Source organism: Sorex fumeus, unplaced genomic scaffold (genome assembly GCF_029834395.1).
Source record: "Sorex fumeus unplaced genomic scaffold, SorFum_2.1 ptg000095l, whole genome shotgun sequence".
Classification (NCBI taxonomy): domain Eukaryota; kingdom Metazoa; phylum Chordata; class Mammalia; order Eulipotyphla; family Soricidae; genus Sorex; species Sorex fumeus.
In genome coordinates, this window is record NW_026606152.1 from 2,169,283 (window position 1) to 2,196,860 (window position 27,578).

General features: G+C 60.9%; 1 protein-coding gene across 6 annotated transcripts; it reads right to left on the reverse strand.

The window, feature by feature from the left end:
• Window positions 1-78: 78 nt before the first annotated feature.
• On the reverse strand, window positions 79-27,436 carry PNPLA7 (patatin like phospholipase domain containing 7). Of its 6 annotated transcripts, none has more exons than XM_056132873.1 (36): window positions 27,342-27,436; window positions 26,585-26,615; window positions 25,232-25,306; window positions 25,054-25,141; window positions 24,812-24,891; window positions 24,025-24,116; window positions 23,802-23,942; window positions 23,561-23,720; window positions 22,569-22,652; window positions 20,959-21,087; window positions 20,698-20,778; window positions 20,478-20,586; window positions 19,258-19,398; window positions 18,920-19,020; window positions 18,699-18,845; window positions 17,156-17,233; window positions 16,412-16,569; window positions 16,009-16,140; window positions 14,332-14,455; window positions 14,007-14,120; window positions 10,858-10,927; window positions 10,037-10,189; window positions 8,588-8,651; window positions 7,793-7,961; window positions 7,492-7,674; window positions 6,979-7,097; window positions 3,516-3,672; window positions 2,263-2,379; window positions 2,100-2,169; window positions 1,705-1,821; window positions 1,384-1,532; window positions 992-1,144; window positions 796-906; window positions 618-702; window positions 432-541; window positions 79-341 (listed from the first exon to the last, which is right to left on the reverse strand). In XM_056132873.1, exons 2-36 carry the CDS (start codon window positions 26,612-26,614, stop codon window positions 276-278), a joined length of 3,957 nt encoding a protein of 1,318 aa, XP_055988848.1. In that variant the 5' UTR covers window position 26,615; window positions 27,342-27,436; the 3' UTR covers window positions 79-275. The 6 variants fall into 6 exon arrangements, with proteins under 6 accessions (XP_055988848.1, XP_055988850.1, XP_055988847.1 ...); XM_056132875.1 differs by having other exon boundaries at window positions 10,037-10,186; window positions 16,412-16,617; window positions 22,569-22,649; window positions 27,342-27,435; XM_056132872.1 differs by having other exon boundaries at window positions 16,412-16,617; window positions 22,569-22,649; window positions 27,342-27,435.
• Between the last annotated feature and the right edge of the window lie 142 nt (window positions 27,437-27,578).

A 27,578-nucleotide genomic window follows, 5' to 3' on the forward strand; every position in this document is an offset into this window, starting at 1 on the left:
TCTGCCTGGCAGGCCTTTGGGACCCAGCAGAGCCAGGGGGACGCCGGTGTCCCTCTGCCCAGTAATCAGGCCCGCACAATAGTTTCCACCTTTATTGACACACCCAGGGCGGCACCGGGCACGCAGCTGCCCCACCCATCCCTGCCGTGCACGCGGGGACCGTGCACGCGGGGACCGGGTGGGGTCCCCCTCGGAGCTGCCGGTGCGAGAGGCCCAAGTCCCCCAGCACAGCACACAGGGCCATAGGAGGGCTTATTTCCCACCGAGCCGCTGCTTCAGGGTGTGTTTGACGGGAGACCACCTATCTTGGCCAGCCTGTGCCGCAGGGTGGGCTCCTCCTCCTGGAAACACACGGGGTGTCTCAGGGAGGCTGGGAGGGGGCCCAGGGGAGGGAGCCACTGGGCCAGGGGTCGGGTGGAGCTGGGGCGCACCGAGTCGGAGGCTGTGATGGCGGGTGTGCTCTGGAAGTCCGCATACGTGTCCCCATCCGGGATGCCCCCCGGCAGCTCCTCTTCATACTCCGTCTGGTAGTCAGACTCATCTGTGGCGGGGGACTCGGCTCAGGGCTGGCGAGCACTGGGCACCCAGCAGCAAGGGCCTTGCAGGGGACCACTCACCATCCACTGTGGCCACCTGCGCAGGCTCGATGCGGGACACGATCTCAGCCAGGTCCGTGAAGGAGGCACTGGGGCAGGTTAGGACCTGTGGGATGGAGGACAGCTCCCACTGCTGGGGTGCCCAACCTGGCTGCACCCCCAGAACCCACCTTCTGGGGGTCGCTCCAGAGGCACGTACGTCGCCAGCCTTTGTCTTGCTCAGGCCCTGGCGGTCCTGCAGCATCTTGTCCAGCACGCCGCTGCGCCCCCAGATGTCAAACACTGTGCGTCCGTGCTGGTAGCCCACTTCCTGTGCTCGCGGGGAAGAGCGTGAGTAAGGGCCGCGCAGCAGGCAGAATAGCGGGCTGGGTGGGTGGCGCAGGGCGTGCACATACGCAGATCTCGTCGAACTTGCTGAAGTCCAGGGTGCCGTAGCTGTCGATGGGCGGCCGCAGGTACTCACAGTACTCGCTGTTCTTTACCATCTCCAGCTGCCGCACGCAGCAGACGTAAGCCAGGCGTGTCTGTATCTCAGCCATGTTCAGCACCTGTGTGTCCTCACAGTCAGGGGGCCCAGCTCATCCTCCCGCCCCACGGGGCACAGCCGGCCTGGTGTATCCGGGGAAGCATGGAGCCCCAGCTGCCTTCTCTGTCCTGAGCTGGTCTCAGGTGTCCCTCACCGCCCTGGACCATAAGTAGGAAGGCACTCGTTGGCCACCCGCAGCAGGGGTGGTGATGCGGCAGCTGTTCCAGGACTTTGGGGGAAGTGCTGCCCAGCTGTGCCCACCTTGACTTTTGTGGCCAGTGGATTCCAGCGCTTCCAAAGCAGCCACCACCCAGACAAAGCATCGCCGTAGTTGGTGAGGTCTGTTTCATCCCGGCTGCCCACGTCGATGGCGATCACCACCTTGGCCCCCATTGACCTGGCCACATCCGCTAGGGGAGGCCACCCGGTCAGCAGCCAGGACAGAGCAAAGGTGGGACCAGACAGAGCTGCCTGCGAGGAGCACAGCCTGGCAGCCTGTGCCCAGAAGCCCAGGCAGCAGAGCCGACAGCCATCCCGGCCCACCCCAGCCCCCAGAAGAGGGAGTGCCGCCGTCACAGGTACCTGGGAGGTTGTTGATGTAGCCTCCATCCATCAGTAGGTGCCCATCTTTGGGGTCACACAGTGGGGGCATGTAGCCGGACAGGGACATGCTGGCTCGCACATACCGCCACAGAGAGCCTGGAGAACAGTGCTAGTCCATGGCCCGAGCCCATCCTCAAGGCCACTCTGCTGCCCCAGGTGGGTCTTCTAAGCCCCAGCTCCCTCTCGCCTCCCAGCTGCCATTCTTCATCCTGAACACCGCCCAGCGCATGGGCCTCTCAAGTGGCGCAGGGCCAGTCCCCACCCTGCCCCAGACCCCCATGGCTAGGTGCTAGGGATGGGACCAGGCTGCACACACTCAGGTCCTGCTCGAGTTCATGCCCACCCCGGAGCCTTGTCGCAGGGGCCCGCAGTACCATCAGTGTGGACACGCATGGCAGAGGCTGTGATATCTGTGGTGATGGTGAAGTAGGGGATCCACAGATCCTGTAGGGGGACAGGAGGGGTCTCTTCTCAGCCCAGTCAGTCTGGGACAGGCCAGGAGACATGCTGGGCCCCTGGGCAGGTGCTGCCAGGCACCTCGATCTGCCGGTCCTTGAAGACGCCACAGACGCTGCTATTGAAGGCCGCGCCGGAGAACATGGATGTGATGGGGTAGGTCAGGTCCAGGACAGTCTTCACTACTGACGTCATGTCCTGCAGGGGCACAGGGACACCTGCCAGGCCCCTGAAGCGGCAGGCACGGGTGCTCCAGGCTCCCAGCACTGTGCCCGCACACAGGTGCAGGCGCGTCCTTCTGTGGGAAGCTGTCCACTCCTTACTGCTCAGACCCTGTGTGAGCTCTGCTGGCTCAGTGAGCACAGCTCAGCCCTCCAGTCACAAGCAAGTCCCCAGGGGTGGCTTGAGAGACCCAGGGAGATGGTAGCCACCCACTGCTCAGGCTGACGGGCTGCCAGAACGAACGAGCCTGTGCTCAGGGACAGAGGCAGCACCTCTGGGCAACCCCCCGCCCCATGGCCTCTGCACTTCTCCGGGGGCAAGCGAAGGTGAGCCACTAACACAGGGCAGCCATCATGCAGTGGCCATCCTGACCCCTGCAAGGTGGGAAGAGAGCTGGGTGGTCCGCTCAGGGACAGGGCGGCCCTGTGTCCTGCCAGTGAGGGTCCATGCTGGTCTCTCAGGGGACACACACCCTTTGACCACCCACCCCCTGCTGCCACATGGAGCCTGGGCCGACCTGCCCCACACCTGCAGGTGGCTGTTTCCACACAGCCTCCCAGTGGGGTCTGGCTATCCCGGGGCCACTAGCCTTGTCTGTTCTGTATACATGAGCTTGGAATGCTTGTGACCACCCTCCCAGGCCCCCCAGTGGAGGCAGCAGTGGTGACCTGTCCTCAGCACACTCACCCCAGTCTCGCCCACTGCTTCGCTGGCCAGAGTAGTGTCGTCCACTGTGGACAAACAGCTCCCGTGTCCTCCAAGACCCCACCCTGTGCTGCTGACCTGTGGCTGAGAGCCCGACCCATAACAGCTCCAGGGGAGGCCTGAGGCAGGGCTCCTGGGCATTGGACAGCCCCCGAGCTGCTGCTGTGTCCAGCACCTCAGTTACGGCCAGCCAGTGCCGCATGCTCTCTTGGCCAGTCAGTGGGCCTGCACCAAGCCACAGAGTGGCCCAGCAGGTGGGGCAGGTTTTGCCTGCAGGAGTCGCTGGTTTGAGCCTGGGCACCACGTGGGCTCCCTCAAGCACCACCAGGTGTGCCTCGAAATTAGCGTCCTCCTTCGATGTCCCTCTTCCTGTGTCCTGCAGGCTACATGTGGGTACCTGCCCGTACCTCTGCCCACTGCTTGGCCCGGATGCGGATCCGGCTGTAGCTCCGCTCCTCTGAGTACAGGGCGCCCATGAAGGCCCCGATGGATGTCCCTCCGACCATGTCCACAGGGATGCCACACTCTGTCAGCGCCCGGATGATGCCCACCTGAGCGCAGCCCCTGTGCCAACACAGAGCAGCAGTGGGAGTTAGCATAGCCCCTGGCATCCTTCACACCCACTCCCAGTGGCCAGCTCGGTACAACAAGACACCATCCAAAGCCTGTTGGAGTGTAAGGCCAGGAGGGTATGCCAAGGCAGGTGGGAACTGGGGAGGCTGGGGCCCTCAAACAGGCTGGCTGCATCCCAAGCCGAGACCTATGCTCCCTTCACCATGCACGAGCCACATGAAAACCCACACACCTGACACTGAGACCAAACGCTGAGTAGGCCCAGTCTGCAGCCAGCCCACAAGTGGGCACCCATGGGTGGACCCCAAAGGCCCAGGGCCACATCCCAGAAACCCAGGGATGGCCCCCACAGACTTAGGGATACCCCCAGACCCAGGGAAGCCTTCCAGATCAGGAATACACCCCCAGACCCGGGGAAGCCCCCCAGGCCAGGGACACCCCCAGACAATGGACTCCACCCAGACCAGGGACTCTGACCGGACCCAGAGATGACCCACACAGACCCAAGGACAGTGCCCATAGAGCTGGCACCCAGTGGTGGGGCCTGAGCATGCATCTCTCGCAGCTGGGGTGGACGTGCAGGGCGGGCAGCAGGGTGGGCGAGTTCCGGAAGTAAACAGTGCCAGAGACTCACTGTCCTGAGTGCAGGTGAGTGCTGTGACAGTGTCAGCGCAACGAGCAGACACAGGCTCAAGCCTTTCAGAGCGGGAGGTGGGAGTGAGGGCTCAGCGCAGCACTGGCACTGACGGGCAGGGCCGTGTGCCACTCGCCATGGCCGGGGCAGCTGGAGGGCAAGACCAAGGCACTGAGAAAGGCCAGAGGCCAGCACGGCACGAGAGTGACCAGTGCAGAAAGGGACACACTTGTTTCGCATCCCACTGACCCCAGATCCAGTCCCCTCACACCCTTAGGGGCCACTCCTGAGCACAGTGGCAGGAGAAGCCCCTGGGCACGGTCAGGTGTGGCTCCAGCCTCCCCCACCCAGTGGAAGCAACACACAGGACCAGGGAGTGGCTGAAGGGGAGTGCAGGACCAGCAGGAGCCCAGCGCTGCCTGGTCACTGGAGCACTGCAGAGAGGAGGCCCTGAGCACCTGGGGTAGCCCCAACCCCAAAGAAACACAAGATTTTGTCTGGTTTTGGGCCTCACATGTGGGGCCCAGGGTGCACTCCTGGTGGGGTTCAGGAGACCCTAAGAGATTGAACTCAGGGCAGCCATGTGGCAAGACATGCACCTGCACCCCTGTCCTATCTCTCTGGTCCCTTCATTTGTATTTATGTATCGGGGCAAGAAAACTGAAAAGGAAACATGAAAGGCACAGTTTACGATGCTGTAAACGTCTCTAACGGGTATGTAAGGGTCCAGACTGCAGTTGTGAGAATCAATGGGTGGGAGGCTGGGTGGGACTAGGCTCCAGGATAAGAGGCCTAAAGGATCTGCCCCTTGGGATCTCAGCAGGAGTTTTCTGGGAGACACTGACAGGCTGGTTCTAAGGACACTGAAACGCAGAACCATGCAAACACTACAGGCCAGGACGGGGCTGAGACTCCCTGGTTCTGAGCTCTGCGTGTTCAAGCCTCTGACAAAGGCACTGCCAGACCAAGTGAGGGAGCAGCCCAGCTTCAATCAGAAACTGCCCCAGAGCTGCCTCCTCCTCCCGGGCTGCCCGGGATGGACACAGCTCTGTAGACATCCTGGGGTTGCTCTCTGACAGAGATGCCCCAAGAAAAAGGGGATGGGAGATGGTCCCTGGCTCAAGTGGGAACAATGAGCCCAAACAGGTCTGGGGCAGGTGTGAACCCACCCACAAGGGGGACTCTGCGATGGGCCGGTCCTGGTGGACCTGGGAGGCCACGCAGTCCACACAGTCCCCGGGCTGAATGCAGCAGGGAAGGGCCCTGTACCATGGACACTGCTTGGAAGGCTTCAGAAAGAGTGGAACTTCACAGCCCTCTGAAAGTTGGGGCCAGAGCATAGACAGCAGGCAGGGCACTGGCCTTACATGTGGCCGACCCCAGTTACATCACAGGCACTCCATTCGGTCCCCCAAGCCCGTCCAGGAGAGATCCCTGAGCAGAGTCAGGAATTGGCCCTGAGCACCACTGGTGTAGCCCCAAAACCAAAACATCAAAACCCAAGAAAAGCACAACCTAGAAAAAGAGAAGAGTCTCTGCTGAACTGTCAGCAGCAAACACATCTGCCCCATGCCCCGGTGCTCAGGGAGGGGCGAGCCTTGGTGCTCAGGCTTCTGTGCAGCCAGTCACAAGCAGACAGTGGGGAGTCGTGGGGCGTGGCATATGCATGTGGCTCATGAGATCACGAGGGCGGACTCCGGCAGTGTCTTGCCTCCAACCTGACGTCAGGGCCCAGCAGCAGAGGGAGGGAACGCGGGGAGCCCACGTCCAGGCTCTCAGGAAGGCCGAGGGCACATAGCACATGGGCACTGGTGACCCCTTGGGGCCACAGCGCATGGATGCAAGGGACTCACTGGGAACACGAATGTCAGTGACAGCAGGAAGCATCAGAAGAAACCGCCAAATGGCTAGAAGAGCAGGAGACGGGGGACCCTGGGAGTGAGAAGCCCATGCAGGGGCTGGGGCTTCAGAGATGGGCCAGACCTCCAGAGGATGGGCTGGCTGGAATGTGCCCCGGGGCCTGGAGTGGCCTGAGAGCAGTCTGCCCTGGGACCTGGAGGGGAAGGAGGGCCCCTGGTGCTTTCAGGCCAGAGGAAGAGGCTCTTCAACCAGCGCCTAGAGGAAACCAATGGCTACAGGGGCTGGAGTGATAGGACAGCAGCGAGGTTGCTGGCCTTGCATGTGGCCAGCCTGGATTCCATCTCCAGCATCCCAGAGGGTCCCCTAAGCCTACCAGGATCCGAGTGCAGAGCCAAGAGTAAGCACTGAGCACCGTTGGGTGTGGCCCCCCAAATCAAAGCCAAAACCCACATACAGAAGGCCGAGTGTCCTGACCTGCCTCCCTCCAGTGCACTCTTGAAGGGCCTTGGGCAGCACAGGTGGCACAAGTCCAAGGTCAGTCCTTCTGTGTGCTGTGCAGGGCCTTGCCTACCCACTGCCCGCTCCAGAGGGCGAGAACAACAAGATAGAGCTGGCCAGGCATGGTCAGGCCCCTAGCCCAAGGAGGGAAAGGTGCCCCCAAGAATGCCCCCACACAGTGACGGTCAGGACGGCATCACGAAGCACAGGAAGTGAGGGTGGCTGCTCTCAGGGGTTTGCCCAGAGCAGGAGAGTCACACAGATAGATGGGTGGGGACACAGATGGTCACACTGTGAGCACTCACCTGGCTCCCCCTCCCCCAAGCACCAGGGCAATGGCATTGCCCGTCAGCACCCGGGCCAGTCGTGAGAAGTCCGAGTGGCGGTCCGGGGGTCTCTGGCAGACCCGCTCGTACATCTCCACCTGGTGAGGGGCCACAGAGCAGGAGGATGAGGCCTGCCTGACCCCAACCCCCCAGTCCCTGCAGTGCCGGCCCAAGCGGACCCCTGCTGGCCTGGAGGACTCTCAGAGGCCACACTCAAGGGCTACCATGAGACTACTAGGTCCTGCTGGGACATGGGAGCCCTGGGGGAAGGTTCTGGCTCAGACCTGGTAGGGGGTGAGGCCCACGGGGGGGCAGGGCAGGACAGCAACGGTCCGGTCCGTGTACAGCCCTGACTGCTCCTGCCAGCCCCTGAGAACTCGGACCACCTGAGGGGCAGCTCTGCAGGAGTATGTCTGACTGGGACACACACCCTCTCAGAGTCCTGAGCAGAGCAGGTCAAGGGTGGGCCTTGGGCCCCAGGGCAAGCCTCACCAGCTTGGGCAGGACCCTCCGGGAGAAGACGCGCCGGGGACAGCGTAGGTGCAGGTGGCCGGAGCACCAGCTGCGCATGTTGAGCCACTCCACAGTGCGGGATGGCGAGGGCCCCTCCTCCCGGTGCAGCAGCACCAGCTGCTTCTGGGCTCGCACGGCCGAGCTCTCCAGCATCCGCTCCAGCTGAGGGATGCAGCTGAGGTCAGGACGTGGCCAGCCAGGACGCCAGAGCTGGCGGGACCCCTGTCGCCGGGTGGTCTCCCAGCACGGTGCAGAGGTGGGCAGGGCTCTGGGCACCCACCTCGCCCACCGTGGGCTCCTGCTCTCCAAGGCCCACGATGAGGATGCAGTCGGCCTGCCGGATGCAGCGCTGCGTCCAGGGCGTGAGGGTGCTGTCCGCCTGATAGAGCACGATGCGGTAGACGTCCTCTTGTTGGCCCAGCCAGCTGGACAGCCGGTACTCGTGGATGCTGCGAATGCTACACTCTCACCCTCTGGGCAGACACGCAGACTCTGCTTCCTGCCTGGCACTCCATCCCTCGGAGACCTCCAAGTCCGGGGAGGTGGGAACCCCGCAGGAGGACCCCAGGGGGCCCAGCAGTGCCCCCAGACTGAGCATGGTGAACAGCCGAGCAGGCCCTAGGTGAGGTTGCCGGGGCACCTCACCGAGGTGGGGGGAACAAGTGTGTTACAATAGGCATAAACACAGAGGGTTGGCATGGAAGAGAACACGGAACAGAGACATGGGAGACAGAGAAGGGTACAGACACACACACGGGGGACAGGCAGTGGGACAGGAAGGGGGGCAGACAGGAAGACAGACATGGGGACAGGCAGGGGGACAGGAATGGGGACAGGAAGGGGGACAGGCAGAGGGACAAACGGGGACAGGCAGGGGGTAGAACGGGGACAGACACAGGGACAGGCAAGGGGACAGATGGGGACAGGCAGGGGGGCAGACGGGGGACAGGCGGGGGGACAGACATGGGGTTCAGACATGGGGCCATAGACCCGGAGGGTTGCCTCTCTGGGCCACATTTGTAGCCACCAGGAAGGAGATGAACTGGACCTGTCCAGTGCAGTCAAGGCCACATACCTGTCCAGTGCGGCAGAGCCGAAACGCTGCTTTATGTTCTCGCTGGTCAGCAGCAGGGTGGGTCCTGGGAAGAAGCTTGACTATGGCCGAGGCTAAGAGCAAGGCGACCCCCAGAGCAGGGGAGCAACCGCAAGGCCCTCGGTCCAGAGCTACACACGGAGCTGACCCTGCAGGACCAGCGGCGCCGCAGCCACGTGGGGTCACAGCAGGACTGCAGGGGCCGTTGCTGACGTGGAGCCCCGCAAGCAGACAGAGCAGATTACCCTCTGGCTGCAGGGGACTGATGACAACCAAGTTACCAGGGTTGGCCTCAGCAACTCAGCCCCGGGAGTGTGGCAGCACCGCTGCCACTATGTCCCGCCCCCACTCCAGCGAGAGACCACCACACATGGGCAACTGCAAAAGGAGGCGGGAGAGGGGGAGGGGAGGATGCCCACAGGGCCGCTCCGACTCGGGGTGCTGCCCCCACCCCCAAGAACACCTGGAGGGGCCCAAGCCCAGCATGTTCGAGCGGGCTGAGGAGGCCGCAGGCGCCAGCCTGGCTCTGCGCACGTGGGCCAGAGCAGCAGCCCAGCGAGAGTGGAGACGAAAGAGGAACCATCTGTGCCAGCAGTCAATGCGCCGCCGTGCGGAGAGCCCAGGAGAGCTCACCCCAGCAGAGAGAACGGAACACTGAGAACACAGGGCGGTCCCCATATATGAGAGGAGGCCAAGCACTGTTGGCAGGACAGACAGACACAGGGCAGGATGGGGTGGTGGGACGAAGGCCACCAGAGCTGCCCGCATGAGGGATGAAGCAATAGGACATCCACAGGCAAAGTGGCCCCCAAGAGGGCTGCTGGCCATCAGGAGGGGCTGCGGGCGAGGGGCACTTGGCAGTGGCTCTGCAGATGCCCCCGATGCCTGGCACCCCCTTGAGCAGGCAGGAGGCTGCCACGAGGGCGAAGGCCCAGCTGCACCCAGAGTGGAGTCTGATGCAGCAGCCAGAGGCGCCTGCGCCCTGCACCCCCCGGGCACGTCCCCCACACGGTCTCCAGCACAGCTCGTGCTGCTTTCGGCACTGATCCGGTATCCGATGTCTCCAGAACAAAATGTTCTTCATTTATTGTTTTGTTTTGGTCACACCCAGAGATCCTCAGGGCTTCTTCCTGGCTCTGCACTCAGGGATCACTCCTGACAGGGCCCAGGGGACCATATGGGGTGCCAAGGATCAAACCTGGTCGACTGTGTGCAAGGCAAGTGCCCTCCCCACAGTGCTATTGCTCCAGCCCCCATCGGGACAAACTCTGAAGGAGTAAAGCCACCACGGAAAACGGAAGTTTCCCAGCCCCAACTCTCAGCTCGGAGCTTCCCAAGCAAATTCTGAAGAAATGTGGGCCTGCGCCCAAGGGCACAGCCGTGGACAGCAGCTCCCCCTGAAGGCCCAGGGTTCTCGGCACCCCCACTTACCGATGGCATTGAGGGCATGCTGCAGCTCTAGGGCGAAGGCCATGAGGGGCACGTCCTCGGACACGGGCATCACGGCCACCGTGGACAGATTGCTGGCCGGGTTCCCCGAGTCCCACTTGCTGCTTGTGGCGTGGAGTCCAAACTGGTGACCTGCTGGCATAGACACAGGCTGGCTGCAGCTTGGGTGCTATGAGGACAGCCTGTCCCCCACTCAGCCCATGTCAGCAGGACATGAAAGGGAAGATGACAGATCTAGGGAGGAGGCAAATGGCAGAGGTGCTGTGTGGCCACCCTCTGGGCGGGGTCACAGCCCGGGAAGTCAGCTGGACCCCAGGCAGCCACCACAGGTGGGTCAGCCCCTGCTACGGTCACAGCTCCTGCTCACCGATGCAGCCCGCAGCAGTAGGACAGACGGACGCAGATGCAGACCCACAGAAACAGCGCCACTTTGGCAAAACAGACACACATAGATGCACACACAGACACAGCCCTGCAACAGGACACAGAGACACAGAAAGACACAGACACACACTGACACAGACACCGACACACAGACAGACACGACGCAGAGGCAGACACACAGACACACACAGCCACAGACGCAGACACAACCTCATAGTCGGCCAAGTGGCGAGTGAAGGCCTGAGTGAAGTGGCGAGTGAAGGGTCGGCCGGGGTGAGCGAAGCCGGCGGAAGGCAAGTGGCCGCTCTTTCCCTGCCCCAGTCCCTCTCTGAGGGGCCCTGGAGGGCTGCCCGCTGCCTCATTCACGGAGCTTGCCTCTGGCTGTGGCAGGTGAGTGGTATGTAGGCCCTACGACGTACCTGTGCCAGGACCCTGCTGGAGGCTTCCCAGGATCTTTTCACCCAACAGATGGATGAGGCGAGTCACAACCTGTGCAGAGAAGAGCAAAGACCCCAAACCTCACCTTCAAATTTTAGGGTCTTTTGTTTCATTTTGCAGTCACATGCAGCGGTGCTCAGGGGTGAGTCCTGGTGGCTGGGCCACATGCAAGGTGAGCACCCTACCTGCTGACGAGGTCTCTGGCCCAGCAAACCTCACCTTTAACCAAACAGGTGAGACGTCCCTCGGGTCCCATTCCCACTGTCCCCTGTACCTGCCAACACAGCAGTCCAACTGCTGGGCCCCTTCCCACACCCCACCTTCAGGTCACTAGCTCAGGGCAGTGAGGAAGGCTCAGCCTGGGCCTCACGTAGGTTCTGGAACAAGGATGCAGTTGTGGGTCCGACACTGCTGTTCCAGACCAGAGACCCCCAGTCAAGGTGGAATGTAACAAGCTGTGTTATTGCTGGAGCTTCCATTGGAAGCCGAGTGAGCTGGGTGCTTCCTACTTGCTGAGGCCAACCAGAGCATATGCTGCAGAGAAGCTGTGTCTGCTTAGCTCTGATTCCATCACACCGAAACTTCTGGAGGTTCACGCAGTACCCAGGTCTCAGAGCTCCCAGAGGACGCCCCCTATCAGCTGCACCTCAGTCTGCACTGCAATCCCTCACTGAGCGTGGGTTGCACGCCTCACGCAAAGGAAGGGACAGGGGTGTCCTCTGCAGCCATGGCCAGGGGCCCCGCTCAACCAGCACACTGAGACCCTCAGCCATGCAAGGTTGTAGCCAAACCCCTGAGGAGATGCAACAAAGCTGATTGAGTCTGGGGGTGTGAGGCAAACCTTCGTGTGAGCCAAGTGTTCACAGAACTGAGAACATCAATGGGAAAAAAGGGAAGCTGGGAGATGGTACTCAGAGCCTAATTGCCCATTGCACCGTGAACTGATGGGAGATAGGACGGCCATCTCCAGCCATCTGAAGGTCTCCCAAGCTGGCCAGAAGTGATCCCTGAGCACAGAGCCAGGAGGAAGCCCTGAGAACTGCCAGGTGTGACCTCCAAGTAAAACCCACATGTGGTGGGCTGTAGGATAACATTGGTTTGTCCTTTCTCCCTTGCCAGAGGGAATTTAGGTTTATTAGGTTACACCCATCACAGTGCTCCCAAGGCACTCCTCTGTGTTTATCTTCAACCTCTTCTCTGTGCTCTGCTTCCACTAAAAGCACCATTGTCCTTAAGAAGTACCTGTGACTTGTAAAGTCAAATTCTTCAGAGATCTCTGGATTTGTATTTGTAAGAGAAATATTGCTTTTCTCTTTTTCTTACGTAATTTGCATAGTTTACTTTAGAGCAATTCTTGTGTAGACACAGGAAGACAGTTAATGTTACGCTTTTGTAACCTGGGAGTTAATTGACTCTGAGTAGTATTTACTCCTGGGCATCTGTCATATTCACTCATCTTAAGCCTCAGTTGTCCTTAGTTCCCAGCACCCCAAAGTAGGGTTCCAACGAAGAGACTGGATGAACCCAGGGCAAGCTGTAAGCTATCCTGGCATTGAAATGGGACAGTTGACGTAAAACTTCGAATAAATTAAAGAGCATGGTCATGGTCAAATTCTGTTATGACCCAAAGAAAAGTGACTAGACAAGGACCCAGTTCCGGTTAGGAAGGACTAATCTGGCCTGAGAACTATAGTCTGGGATCTCAAGCGAGATGTCCCCAGGAGAGCCACCCCTTATCTCTTACTCTCTCCATACAAAATGACCAGAAGAATTATTAAGAAGTACATCTGAGATGATTGTTTAGGGACTAAGGAAAGGAGAAGTGTGTCCTTAGATGAAATCTGGCCCTTGAGCAGATCTCCTAGCAGGAGATCTGTGTCTTAGAAGAGCTTCCCTGGAAGGAAGGGAAGGGCTTTGCGTGTCGATTGTGCTATCTGACACAGGTGTAGCTACTACCCCCAGTGCTCGGAGGCTGGTTTTAGACTAGGCTTCGAGTTACGAAGGCTAGTGCAGGGAGACTAGCCTGGGGGAAGTAGGAGACAGGAATGAGGGGCAGTGTGAGACTGCAACAGGCACGTGGGGAGAACGGAATAAACAGCGGGACAGAGATCAGAATAAACCACAACTGATCACCAACCAGCCTGGCCTGTTTTCTCCTTCTTACATCCATTGCCATCAGCCATCCGGGGTGGGAAAACAGCTTAACCACGTGGGTGAGAAAGTGCAGTGCCACAGGGGGCTGCAGAGAGTACAGAGGGGAGGGCCCCTGGCTGATACATGGGTGACTCAGGTCAGACCTGGCACCACATATGGCCCCTGGGCCCTGCCCCTTCAGCCCTGAGCGCACAGGTGCGACTGCTAAGATCTGAGCACTGCTGGAAGTGGCCCAAAACCAAGACAATAATCAGTAAGTGTCACACACACGTGTGGGGCCTGCTGAGCCCACCCCACCATCCTGTCCCGAGGGTGTAGCTGGCACTCAACCCCTCGGGCACACACCCTGCACCCAGAAGCCGCATCCCTACAACCAGAAGCATCACCCAGGAGAAGGAAGCAGGCAAGCTCTGCACTAAGAGAAGGTTGCCGGTGATGGGCACAGCCTGGCAGGATGGCTGGTACCCAAGAGAGGGTCGGCAGCAGCATGGCTGCTGGGTCCAAAGTCAGAGGCCCCTTCCCTGAAACTCAAAAACCCACTGCCCATGCACAGTGCCAGCTAATGCAGCACACATGCCAGGTACAGCAGCGTCACAGACAGGGGATGGGTGTGGCACAGCATGGGGCGGCAGTGCCACCTGCTACAGCACCAGGTACAGTAGTGGCAGGTGGCGCAAAGCCAGGGTCAGCCCCCCCAGACACCACAGAGTTAAGGTGCTCAGGAGACCACCAGAGAGAAGCCAGGTCATCCACAGGGTGCAGAGCTTGTGCCCGCTGCTCCTGCGGACCCAACACAGGGACATAGTCCACAGGGAACACCCGGTCTGGGCCCATGCACAGTACTAAGTACTCAGGCCAAGGGCTCCGCCCACTGCATAGAGGCCCCACACTGGGCGCTGGACGAACATGCTGATGCCTAAAGGAGCAGCTGGTGCCTGCACCCCCCTCCCCGACCCAGGTTTGGGCAAAGTCTCACCTGAGGGTACCTGCGCTTGATGGACGTCAGTGCTCCCGCGGGCAGCTTGGCCAGCTCTGAGTCCCGCACAGCATGCACGGTGGTGGCTCGGGCCTGCTGGGTGAGCGTCTCCACCTGTGCAAGAGCAGCCGGAGTCCCCCGGGGCCACCACCTCATGGACAATGACCCATGGTACCCGCGGCGGGCAGTGGCCCAGACCAAAAGAGATGCACAGCTGCTCCTCTTCTTGATTGGCTGGGGGCAATTCAGCTTCTAGCCCATGCAGTAGCACAGACAAAAACACTGGGTCAGAGCCATAGGGCACCCAGGGGCGGGGGGGACCCACCACTCCAATGAGGTCACCACGGCCATACTCCCCGGCCAGGCGCTTTTTGCCATCCTCCTTCCGGATCACCGAGCGCAGTCGGCCACTGAGGACGATGTATGTGCAGTCTGACTTGTCCCCCTGCCTGCGGGCACAGGTACAACACTGGGCACCCAGCCTTGGCCCACCGGGGACTCTCAGACCCCAGACCAGCTTCCCAACAGCCCAGGCCTCAGGCGACCAGAAGATACTTCCTGTCAGGCCGGAGCCATAGTACAGCGGGGAAGATGTACTTGCACACGGCCGACCCGAGTTCAATCCCCAGCATCCCAGGTGGTCTCCCGAGCACCACCAGGAGTAATTCCTGAGTGCAGAGCCAGGAGTGACCTCTGAGCATTGCGTATGTCACCCAAAAGGGGGGGAAAAAGGCACCTCCTGTTAAAGATGAATGTGCTCATGTGTGGAATACAGGGATACAGATATAGGCCACAGAGACCCAACACAGGGACATAGTCCACTGGGACACAGTCCACAGGGACAGAGGGACACAGTCCATAGAGACAGAGGCCACAGGGACACAGTACACAGGGACAGAGGGACACAATCCACGGGACAGAGGGACACAGTCCATAGGGACAGAGGCCACAGGGACACAGTCCACAGGGACAGAGGGACACAGTCCACAGAGACAGAGGAACACAGTCCACAGGGACAGAGGCCACAGGGACACAGTCCACAGGGACAGAGGCCACAGGGACACAGTCCACAGGGACAGAGGGACACAATCCACAGGGACACAGTCCACAGGGACAGAGGAACACAGTCCATAGGGACAGAGGGACACAGTTCACAGAGACAGAGGAACACAGTCCACAGGGACAGAGGCCACAGGGACACAGTCCACAGGGACAGAGGGATACAGTCCACAGAGACAGAGGAACACAGTCCACAGGGACAGAGGCCACAGGGACACAGTCCACAGGGACAGAGGGACACAATCCACAGGGACAGAGGGACACAGTCCATAGGGACAGAGGCCACAGGGACACAGTCCACAGGGACAGAGGGACACAGTCCACAGAGACAGAGGAACACAGTCCACAGGGACAGAGGCCACAGGGACACAGTCCACAGGGACAGAGGGACACAATCCACAGGGACAGAGGGACACAGTCCATAGGGACAGAGGCCACAGGGACACAGTCCACAGGGACAGAGGCCACAGGGACACAGTCCACAGGGACAGAGGGACACAGTTCACAGAGACAGAGGAACACAGCCCACAGGGACAGAGGCCACAGGGACACAGTCCACAGGGACAGAGGGACACAGTCCACAGAGACAGAGGAACACAGCCCACAGGGACAGAGGCCACAGGGACACAGTCCATAGGGACAGAGGGACACAGTCCACAGGGACACAGTCCACAGGGACAGAGGAACACAGTCCATAGGGACAGAGGTCACAGGGACACAGTCCACAGAGACAGAGGAACACAGTTCACAGGGACAGAGGTCACAGGGACACAGGCCATGAGGACACAGGTCCCTGGGTATGGCCATGTGGACACTGTCATTCAGGGACCATGACCACGGTGACAAGCCCAAGAACTGTCCTATGGCCTTGCAGGGCCACTGACCAGAGCCTGGTGTGCAGGCGTGTGTGGGGCAAGCCTGCTCTGCAACGACAGGGTCTCACCTGTACACAGCGCGTCCAGCCTCCACCTCCATCCAGTCCAGTGCAAAGTCCATCTGCCGCATGAAGGATGACATTCGCTTCACCACTGTGTGTGCCACAGCCAGGACCACACTCGGCTGCTTCCTCATGATCCTGTGGGCAGCCCTGGGTCACTGACAGTGCCCTCCTGTCACCAGTCTCCCTTCCAGGACAGTCGGTGGAGGAAGTGGACAGCGTGGCAGTAGTGAGCTGCCCCTGGTCAGCAGGGAGCTATAGCTGTGGACTGCCTAGGGCCAGCTTCCAGCGGCTCTCAGGGAGGAGCCAGGTGGAACCAGGAATCCTGATCCCCAAGCTCTGTCCAGCCCTTCTGAGGACTTGCCCCGGCCTCCCTGACTCCGGTCCAAGCTGAGCCACGCAAACTCACTCATAGAAGTGAGCCTTGGAGATGGACAGGAAGCTGCAGTCTCGGTTGGCCTTGATGGTGAAGATGAGGGGCTCCCCCGTGAGGACGGCCAGCTGGCCCACCAGCTCCCCAGGGCGCGTGACGAACAGGCAGGTGTCTTCCCTGCTGTCGATCTTGCGCTGGTACACGTGCAGCAGCCCCGACACCACGAAGAGGATGTTCACATCCTGACAGAGTCAGGGCTCAGGCGGCCACCAGGCAGCTCTGGGGGGCTGCAACCTGGCAGACTGTCCCTTCCCAGGCTGTCTGGGTCCCTCCTGTGGCCTCCCCACCGCTGCCTCAGGAGCAGGGCAGAGACGCATGACAGACTCAGAGCTGGGCTAGGCACCAGTCCTTGGCCCTGGTCCCGCCCACAAAGGGCCTTCTGCACCTCAGCACTGCAGAGGGCTCTGGACGGAAGGGAACAGAGAGGACAGCAGGACAGGACAGCCCAATGCTGACGCCCAGGCTTTTCCCAAATGGGAGATCAAGTACGTGCTGGGACTCATGAGTCCCTGGCATCCTGCTTCCTCGGGAACCAAAGGCCCTTTCTGGGGACAGTGTGACAGAATATGTTGCCTGGAGGTGACGTTGCCGTGCAGGGCAAGAACCTGAGCCTTACAGGGTCCAAGGTAGTGCTCGGTCAGAGAGACCCTGTGTGGGGGGGCAGGGTGGTCTCAAGGGCACAAACACCTTCACCAGCTCCCACGGACAGCCACAGCTCACCTGGTCGCCCTGCCTTGACACTACTGTGCCCCCAGGGACATGGAGGAGGGTCACCCGGCCATCCAGCAGTGAGGGGTCCTGAGGACAGACACACAGGAGTCAGCAGCAGAGGCTCTGTGAGAGTCACCCATCTGTCCCCAGAGGGAAACTGGCATAGCAAAGCACTGCTTGGGATGAGGACCTTTGAGAATGGTCAGAAGGACAGGGCGTGTCCATCTCCCATGGCAGGACAGAACCGTGAGCTTGGATGTGGAGACAGCACAGGGGTGGGTGGGGTAGTGTGAGCCGCAGTTCCTGCCTGACCCCAGTCCTGCTGAAAACCTTTTCCTGCACCCCAGAACACTGTGGGGTCTGACAGCCACTTTGCCTCTGGACCGAGCTCAGCCCCTTCCCATGGGGACTCAAGTGACCAGAGCACAGCCCTGTCCACAGTTGAGGCCAGACCATCTGCAGAACAATCCCATTCTGAACCCCCAAGAACCGTCCCATTTCCCATGCTCAGTGCCAGGGAGCAGGTGAGTGACAAGCAGGGAGCACTCCTGACCCCCAACAGAGCTAAGACTGATGGCAACTGTCACGTGGCTGAATGACACGCTGACAGGGACCTGCAGTGCTGAGGATGCACGCATACACCAGCCTGCACCCCTGAGCCTGCATTCTCACCCAGCCCCCTCAAAGGGATCTTCAGTAAAAAGGACAGAGGAGAGCAGCCCCCAAAGCAGAGGGAACACAGGGAAGGCCAGAGCCTTCACAGTGCAGTTCAGAAGGGAGAGACAAAGTGTGAGGCAGGGGCAAGAGTGCAGCAGGGAGTCGGGGTGCAGGAGGTCCAAGCCCACAGCCTCTGAGTCCACAGCAACATGAGTGAGCAGGCACCGGGAGGTGAGACCAGGTGAGAGGTGGTGACAACACTGAGACCAATTCTGAGAAAGGTAACAGCACTGACACCAGGCCTGAGGAGATGACACACTGAGACCAGGTGTGAGGAGGTGACACACTGAAACCTGGTCTGAGGTGATGACACACTGTGACCAGGTGTGAAGAGACGACAGTACTGAAACGAGGTCTGAGGAGACACACTGAGAACAGGTGTGAAGAGACAACAGCACTGGCACCAGGTGTGAGGAGATGACACATTGAGACCAGGTGTGAGGAGATGACACACTGAGACCTTGTCTGAGGAGGTAACACTGAGACCAGGTGTGAAGAGACAACAGCACGGAGACCAGGTCTGAGGAGATGACACACTGAGACCAGGTCTGAGGAGGTGGCAGCACCAAGGGCCCAGTGAGTGGACCACCTCAATAGCACTACGCTCACAGAGAAGCAGCACAGCAGAGTGTGGACACATGCAGGGAGAGCAGATCACGTGGACACGGGCACACAGCTGGAGCAGGACACACAAGCCCATGCAGGTGCTTGGAGGGGCTCCGCTGGTCTCAGGCTCCCGCTTGTCCATCACAGGTTAGTCAGGGTGCTGCCACTGTCCCAGGAGCCTGGAGAAGTCTGGGAATGTGCCCACTGCAGGCAGCAGGAGCCCACTCACATCCAGCTCCATCAGAGTGAGCAGGTCCTTCTTGGCCGCTTTGAGGATGGCATCCGTCTTCTTGCTGGCCACAGGCTCGTCCACATCGCTCTCTGCGTAGTGGAAGACTGCAGAGGGTGTCTCGGTGACCGTCACGTTCTTCCTGGACTGAAGGACACGGGAGCCCCGTCAGCAGCCTACAGGAAGCTGGCCGCAGCACGGGACCTTGTGCACAGGCCTACCTTGCTGAGTGTGGTGCTGTCGTGCCGCTCCTCAGGGCTAAGGTGCACAGTGGCTCGGTCACATGTGCCACTAGGGTTGGAGGGGGTTCCTGCTGCACACCCTGCAAACAGCGACATGAGGCCGCTCCGGCCGACATGGACGTGCTCGGGAGCCTTGGTAGAGCCTCCTGCATCCCTGTGGCACCGGGCACACATGCCCAGGCTACAGGCACTTTCCGTGCAAACACTACAGAGCCCTCGCACCCCTCAGGCTGCCCGGGGACCACCACAAGGAGCAGAAACAGCCTGGCACCCACCCACCAACACTCAGAGCCAGGGAGCATCAGGGGTGCCTTTACTTGGTGGGGCTGAAGGGCCCTGGTCGCCTGCCTGGGCACTGGTGAGCTCGTCTGAGACCTCTTCGTGGGCAGCGGGCAGTGGGACAGAGTGGCTTCTCCTCAGCAGAGGTCCACTGGCCATTGCATGGCTGGCTCCTCGGTCTGCAGAGGGGGAGAGATACCCTTAGGAAAGGGCAGTGGACTCTCAGAGCCACACCTGGGGTGCTGGGTGCTGCCAGGGCAACAAACCTGCATCAGCTCTGGGGGCCCCTGGGCCCTCCTTAGTGGCTTACCCACTTACCCATTCACCTGTCTGCTACCTGTGCACTTATGGATGGAGGACCTATTCGCTCATCTGCTTATTTATCTATGTACTGGCTATTTACCTATTTTCATTTCGGGGCCACACCTGGCAGTGCTCAGGGCTCACTCCTGGTTTCACTCATGCAGCACCTGAGACTGAACCTGGGTTGTGGGGCTGGAGCAATAGCACAGCGGGTAGGGCGTTTGCCTTGCACACGTCCGACCCAGGTTCGATTCCCAGCATCCCATATAGTCCCCCAAGTACCGCCAGGAGTAATTCCTGAGTGCAGAGCCAGGAGTAACCCCTGAGCGTTCGTTGCTGGGTGTGATCCAAAAAGCAAAAAAAAAAAAAAAGAACCTGGGTTGTTCAGGTGCTTTCTCGGCCCTGCATCCAGCCATGTTCTGGGAGACACAGACACAGGACATGGAGAGCAGAGGACTCTGGGGCTCCCTGTGAGCTTGCTGATGAGCCAGGTGGGGGCCCCCGAGTTCTTGTGACCCTGCCTCCTGCCCAGTCACCACTCAGTACTCCTTCCCAGGAGACAGTTTATTTCCATGTTTGCAGGTGTGGGGGGGGGGCATGTGGTTGGGGGGCAATGGGACTGTGAGGTCAGGGGAGGGATGGGGGGATCTCAGGGACAGTGTAGTTGGGGGGTCAGGGAGGATTGTGGGAGGCTAAGGGTAGAAAGTTTGGAGGGATCATGGGGACAGTGTGGTCAGAAGGTATTATGATCAGGGGGTGGTGTAGTCAGGGGGCGGTGTGGTCGGGGGAGAGTGTGGTTGGGGGGACAGTGTAGTCAGAGGGAAGTGTGGTCAGGGGACAGTGTGACTGGGGGGCAGTGTGGTCAGGGGACAGTGTGGTCGGGGTCAGTGTAGCAGGGGACCCTGAAGGAGGGCATTTCCTGGGCAGGGTAGTCAGTGGCTGGTGGGGGCTGTACCTGGGTCTCCGGGCCCAGGGGGCCGCTCGTCAGGAACACACAGTGACCGCCTCTTGGCCTTCCCAGCAGCAACGCTGGCCACAGACACGAGGGGGATGGCCTGGCTCTCCTGGAGGACACGGGGCTAGTGCCTCCGGCTCTCCAGTCAGGCCCCATCCGCCCACCATCCTGGGGACCCAAAGGGGAAAACAGAGGCCTCCCCACAGGGCCCAGCACTCACAGGGTTGAAGAGCTCCGTGGTCAGGCCCAAGTAGTTGTGCAGGGCCAGGAAGGTGACCCTCTGCAGTCGCACCATGATGATCTGGAGGGACAGCAGCCCCATGGCCCAAGACGGCGTGAGATCGTGGGAGCTGCTGACCCTCCAGGAGAGGAGGCCGAGCACACGCACGCTACGGGGCCCGGCAAACACAAAAGTACCCCAAAACCCACCCGTCGGGAGGGCCAGCGCTGCAGGACATGGCCGCCCGGGCAGTGAACCCACCTGCACCACCCGCACCAGGGTCTCTGGGCACTTGTCAAACACGCCCTGGAGGGCCACAGCAGGGAGGCGCAGCACCGTGGAGGGCACAGCGGCCCGGGCGGACACCGTCTTGTAGGGGGCCGTGTGATCCTGCAGCCACGAAGGGGCCGGGGTGGGGGTCAGGAGACAGAGGGAGAGGGACGGGAGAGAGGGGGACAAAGGGGAAGGGGAGGGGTGGGGAGAGGAGGATGGGGGGGACGGAGAGAGAGCTGTTAGTCCGGGAAGTGACCTACCAAGGGTCCCCCGGTCCTGTCTTCCTGGTCACACCCTGGCTCCATCCCCAGACCAGGTACTCACTTTGGCCATGTTCCCCTTGGCTCCCCACAGCGTACAGAAACTGTCTGAGCTCTGCTCAGCCACATGGGAGAGGGTGGAGAGCCGTCCACAACAGCCCCGCTGTGCCCAACTGAGAGTAGCTCACGGCAGAGCATGTGGTGACCCCCTGTAATATTGAGAGCTATATTCCAAAAACACCCCTCACGTGGCCTCCCCAGAGCCTGCCCCTCGGAGCGTCCGGGCACTGCCAGTGCCCTGAGCTTCCTCTGATCCCTCAGGAACCAGGAGCGCTCTGCCTCGAGACACTAAGGCCAACTGCAACACACCCACAGCACAAGCAGCCCAGCTGAGAACAGGACCAGGACGGGGGGTGGCCGCACGATCAGGCGCTGCCCGCGCTGGGCCCCGCTCTGATCCCTGTGGAGGCAAGCAGCCAGGAGACGCACACGTTTGCCCAGGTGAGGTGTCGGGGAGGGCTTTCCTGCATGCAGCCGACCCCGGTCCCATCCCAGGCATGACCATTTCCCTAGACAGACCCGGGGGTCCTCGACACCACAGACGCCCAGGAGTCCCACATCCTAGGGCCCAACACTGATCTGCCAGTCTGGTCCAGATGCCAGGCCGTATGCCATCGCACCAGGCCATGGGGTGCCTGGGGCTCCCTGAGCACCACGGGGATCAAGCTCCAAACAGGGCCAGAAATGTGCCCGGGAGCACTTGTGCATGTGGAGCACTGGCTTAGTAAGCAGAGGAAGTGGGGCTGCAGAGGGAGAGCACAGGCCGGGCATGCAGGAGGCCGGGTCCGACCCTGAGACCTGCACAGCCCCCCAGGTACTACCAGGACTGGCCCAAAGCACTGAGCTGTGAGTGCCAAAGAAGCAAAGAAACACATAGACTTGCTTTCTGATGGGCTGCTGGCTGGAACGAGGAGCTCGGGCGGATGGAGCTGCTGGAGTTGGCAGCAGAGGAAGGGGGTAGAGGAGGCCAAAGGCTCCAAGGCACCAGCCCACCCCGCTGCCTGCACCCGCCAGTCTCCACAGGCACCTGGTCCTTCAATGCGCCAAGCCAGGCCTGGGAGAGAGGGCTCGGCCCCAAAGCCAAAACCCCAAATCCAAGTCTGATCCAGACTCCCACCCGGCACCAGCGGGAACTCATTGGGAACACCCGCTAGGCCTACAGTGGCACACAAGACCCAGAGGGCTTTTCCGGTGCGGGGTAGGAAGGACCTGTGTGGTGCGAGCTGTCTGGGACAGAGGTCCTGCACCTCACCCCACCACCTGCACGTGGGGGCTCACCGTGATGACATCGAGGATGCTGAGAAGGCTGTGGACGCTGTCTCCGGGAAGGACCTCTTTCACCACCATCTCAGGGCCGTCCTGCTGGGGAGCAGCCACAGCTGAGAGGCTCTGCAGGCCCGCCCTCTCACCGGCTCTCGCAGGAGACACGCACTCACAAACACACTCAAACACATGCTCACACTCACACACATGTTCACACTCAAACACACTCAAGCTCAAATATACATGCTCACACTCACACACACAAGTGCACACAGGCTTGCACCACCACACACACACTCACACCCACAAACACACACATACTCTCACACACACGTTCACACTCAGGCTTGCACTCAAACACACATGCACACACATGCTCTTATTCACACACGTACTCACACACATCCTCACATTCACACACTGGCACTCAAAATCACTCATATACACTGGCACTCACACTCAAATACATACTCACACACTCCTACTCAGACACGTGCTTGTTCTCATATGTTCGCACACTAACACAAGATATGCACTCACCTGCGCACACCAACATGCTCGCTCACCCTTGCACTCACATGCATTCACACACATTTGTACTCGCACTCACACTCAAACTTACATATACACTCACACATGTATTTACTTGCATGCACACAATCACACACTCGCAGGCACTCAAACTCACAGTTGCACACACATCTGCATGCACTTTCTCATCCTGGCACACACACAGGCCCAGGTATACACGTACATTACCAAGCACAAACACTTGCTCACTCAAGCACACTCTTTTGCATACTCACGGCACACACTCACATGCACACCTGTGCACACACTTGCACACATACATCCTTCCTGAACAACCCTTTTCCCCTCACTTTTGGGTCTCATTCAGAGGTGCTGGACTGCTCCCTGGTCAGTGCTCCTGGCAGTGCCAGGGGAGCAGGCGGGGTGGGGCTGAGCCTGCACTCCATGCTGACTCCTGGCCCAGGACAGGTGCGTACCGTGTCCTGGATGCACACCTCCAGCCTCCCGTCCTGCACCACGTAGATGCTGGTGTCCGGCTCCCCGGGCCGGAAGACATGCTCCCCCTCGAGGAGCTGCATGAAGACCATGTGTTTGCAGAGTTCCAGGAACAGCGGCTTCTCGAAGTGACCCAGGACCCTAGAAACCCAGAGGGCTGGTCATGGCTGGGCAGGGCTGCTGGGTAAACACAGCCCCAGCAGCCCCGGGAGGCACTCCTACCGCACGTTCTTCAGCATGTAGAGAACCTCCGAGGGCAGGTGAGAGCTCTTTACGTCAAACTCTGTGAGGTCGGCCTCCAGCAGGGATGGTGGGGGCTCCTTGGGCTGCAGCGTGGGGTACTCCTTCTTGAAGCGGAGAATCCTGCAGGGAAACAGCCGTGGGGTATGAGCAGGGTCCTGCAGACCAGCACCCATGGGAGGGTGGCTGTAAGGGCTCCAAGTACCTCTTGGCCAGAGACAGCACCTTGGTCCTCTTCCTGGCCCGCTGCCGGGGGGGCACTGTGTTCCCCACGAGTGTGTGGGGGAGTGTGGTCACCTGCAAAGCAGGGAAAACAATGGCTCTGACCAAACGGTTCCAGCTCAGCCGCTTGGACCACCCGAGTCAGGCCCTGGCAGCTGCACCCTGCCGAGTTCCCTGGCTTGATGCCCGGGCGGGCGCATGAGCTCCGCCCAGGCTGCCCTGGGACTGGAAGGTTCTCCACTCCTCAGTCCAGACCACTGTGGTAGAGCAGTAAGCATGGCCCTCCCTGGGCAGAGCCAGGGGCAGCCACGTCCTGCCAACCTTGGGCTCCTGAAGGTCATGCTTCCTTCCCTCTCCAGGTGGCCCAGCCCACAGGACCAGGCTCCTGCTCTCCTCGGCCCAGATCCAGTAGGCCAACAATACGGCCCTCGGGGCATAGCGGATAGCCCCTGCTGGCCACCACCAACCTCACCCACTCCAGATTCTGGGGGCCTCCCTGCTCAGCCTTCCCATCAGGGGCTCAACACTGAGAAGGGGGGGTCTCAGCGCAGTCCTGGGAAGGCCACCTGTGCCCACGTGTGTGCTGAGCCACTCCAAGGGACACGGGAAAAGGCCTGGCCCTTTCCCTCCACCTCTGAGGCTGGGGAGCTTTGGTCTCCACAGCTGCCACAAGTCTGGAGACTTTGGCCAGGACAGAGCCACGGAGAGATCTGAGGGGCTCGGGGTGGGGACGACTGTGCCACCCCAGGGACTGACTGCAGCAGAGTCACCTTCCTCATAATCTTCCGGCCGTAGAACAGGACCTTGTCTCTCTTCCGGAACCTGTACTGAGGGGTCGGCGGCACTTGACCTATAAGGAGACCACAGGGGTCATCTGAGCCGAGCAGGATGTGCCCCCAGCTTGCAGACAGTGCAAAGCAGGGCCAGTCAGTCCTGTCCCCACCTGTGCGGCCATGTCCGACATGGTGCCAACAGCACCTCCAGGGCTAGCCCCTGCTCAGCAGGTACTCACGGAGCCGCTTCAGCCTCCGGTGCAGGAAGAAGACCACAATGCCCACCAGGATCAGGGCCAGAAGGGCGCCAAGAAGGACCCCCGTCAGCTGGGCAGGAGACAGCCGTCAGTTCAGGTGAGACCAGCTGAGTACCGCCACCCCCTCAGGCCCGCCGCCCCCCGGGCACTGAGCAGTTACCATGCTGGACTGTGACTGCTGCTCCAGCCACCGCCACATCCAGGAGTGCAGGAGAGCGCCCAGACAGAAGCCGGCCTGAGGGCAGAGCCAAGAGCAGCAGAGGTCTGCACCCAGCCCCGCGCACACGCCCAGCTCTCCTCTGGGAAATCACCTCCACCAGCTCCCCTGGGCACAAGATGAACCTCTTGCCAAGAGGGCCTGCAGCACCACTCATGGTCCCCTGAGCACTGCCAATGTGGCCCAACAGCCCCTGAAAGGGAAGTTTCCAAGGGGGCACAAAAGAAGCCATTTTCCTGAAAGGGGGACATAGGTCACCAAAGATCAGGGACATGCCCAGAATGGCTGAACCAGACTGGAGCACAGCTCTGTGATCAGCACTTCTGAGTCTGAACTCCGAACCCAGCTGGCCCTGGTACGCAAACCCATGCCTCAGTGCCAACACTGTCCACGTAACAGGCCTGGACAGAGGGTGTGTGCAGAGACCAGAGAAACCCGATGGGTCTCAGGATACTGGGCAAGCTAAACCCAGTGAGAAGGTTCCATGGGTGCCACCAATATTTGGGGACTTCAGAAATCCAGAGCATGAAGGGGGGCAAAAGCATGTCCTCTGGCCGGGGGTACTCGTGGGGAGCAGGTTGCAGGTCCATTCAACCACGCAGTGCACAAAGTGCAGTGCTGGGCCCTGCCCTGTCCCCAGAACAGCTCCCACACGTGAGCAGAGTCCTGGCTGAGATCTCAGACGGACACTGAGCAGCTGTCCGGCACCGCACAGGGCCCCAGACAGGAGATCTGAGACCCCTTTGGCCTTGAACCAAGCAAAGAACTGGCTCTGGGAACAAGTGTGTTTGTTTCATTCCAGGGCGGGGAAGGGCAGAGGCCAGTGTGGGTCCCAGCACTACAGGCCTCAAGTGGTGGCTTGTCCGTGAGTGCTCTGCTGAGGTTCCGGCCCCTGGAGGGCCCCTTGGGACCAAGTGAAGCTCTCTGCCCACACCCCAGCCCCTCACCTCCAGAAACACTGTCCTAAGGGGCCTAGAGTCCCCTGTTCCCCCACACCGGCTGGCACTGCAGGGGCCACCCTACCCCCAAAACTCAGAGGAACACTGGGTGCAGCCTGGGCTCTGAGCCAGCCTCCCAGTGTGTCAGCTCTCTGGTGTACGGCTAAGGTGCTGACAGGCACGTGGGCGGGGGTGGTCTCACAGAGGCAGACCAAGCTCTCTGCCCTGTTGTGAGCTCCACGCAACTGAGTGGGCGGCGGAGCTGCCCAGCAGAGCAAACAGGACCCCTCTAGGTCCGGGATATGACCCCCAGAGCCTGAGCACTATTAGGAGAGCTGTCGTGGGGCTGGCCTCCTACCTCCGGGCAGTCATCCTTCTCTTGCTCCATGCTGGAAACAGAACAGAGTAAAGTGAGCACCAAGCCGAGTGTCCAGCACCCCTCACTAACGATTCTCAGGGGGCTCCCCCCAGGTCATTTCCACAAAGGGGGTTCATTTCAGAGAGAAACGGGGGGGGGGGGGGGTCAAAGGCCCTGGATGCCGGGGGCCTTGGTTCAGGGACAGGCACGGAGCAGGCAGGGCCCAGGAGGACGCACTGAGAGGTTCCTCTCTCAGTCCCACCAGGGCCGCCAGCAGGGTCGTGGACGGCACCCGGGTGCGCCCTGGGTCTCCAGGATGACAGTCCACAGGTGGGTCAGGGCCACTCCTTTCTTGAAAGGCCCTCAGCGGTCCCCTGCCCCCGCAGAGGCGCCAGGAGGGCAGGCTCCGTGGGTCACGAGGTCAGAGGTCTCAGGGTGAGAGGTCACTCCTTAGCCGAGGCAAGGAGATTCCGAGGGACGGAGTCCGGGGAAGCGCAGGAGAGCCGGGGCAGGTGAGAGGCCCGAGCGTGAGACGTTAGAGGCGTTCCCAGGGCCAGACCCAGAGCGTGAGACGGGTGTGGGTTAGCAGGGGGCGAAGGCCGCAGGTTAGAGGTCAAGGAGAGAGGTCGCAGCAGAGAGCTGCAGGGTGGGGGGTCACAGGGCTAGCGGAGTGGCGGTGAGGGTCGCAGGTTGGACGAGCCCAGCGTGTTTGGTCTCAAGACAAGGACGCAGGACTGGCAGGGCCCCGACGGCTCACCGCACGGCGCGTGTCCAGGCTGAGGCTGCGGACGCGGGCAGCGCGCCCCAGACCCGCCAAGCAGCAGCACCTCGCAGGGCACAGGCCTGGCCTCTCCGGGAACGCGCGCCCGCCCCCGCCGTCCGCGCCCCCGCCACGCCGCCCCGCCCGCCCCCGCCGTCCGCGCTCCCGACGCGCCGACGCGCCGCCCCGCCTGACGTCCGTCCGGTCCGCCGTCCGCGCTCCCGAAACCCCGCC

Excerpts from the sequence above, each read along its gene's own strand:
- PNPLA7 (XM_056132870.1), bottom strand. The coding sequence starts at position 26,614 with ATGGAGCAAGAGAAGGATGACTGCCCGGAG. Across the intron at positions 19,399-20,477 it reads CCCTGGGCCCGGAGACCCAG|ACCGAGGAGCCAGCCATGCA; the intron begins GTACAGCCCCCA and ends CCCCCTCTGCAG. Across the intron at positions 18,846-18,919 it reads ACAGCACCACACTCAGCAAG|TCCAGGAAGAACGTGACGGT; the intron begins GTAGGCCTGTGC and ends CGTGTCCTTCAG.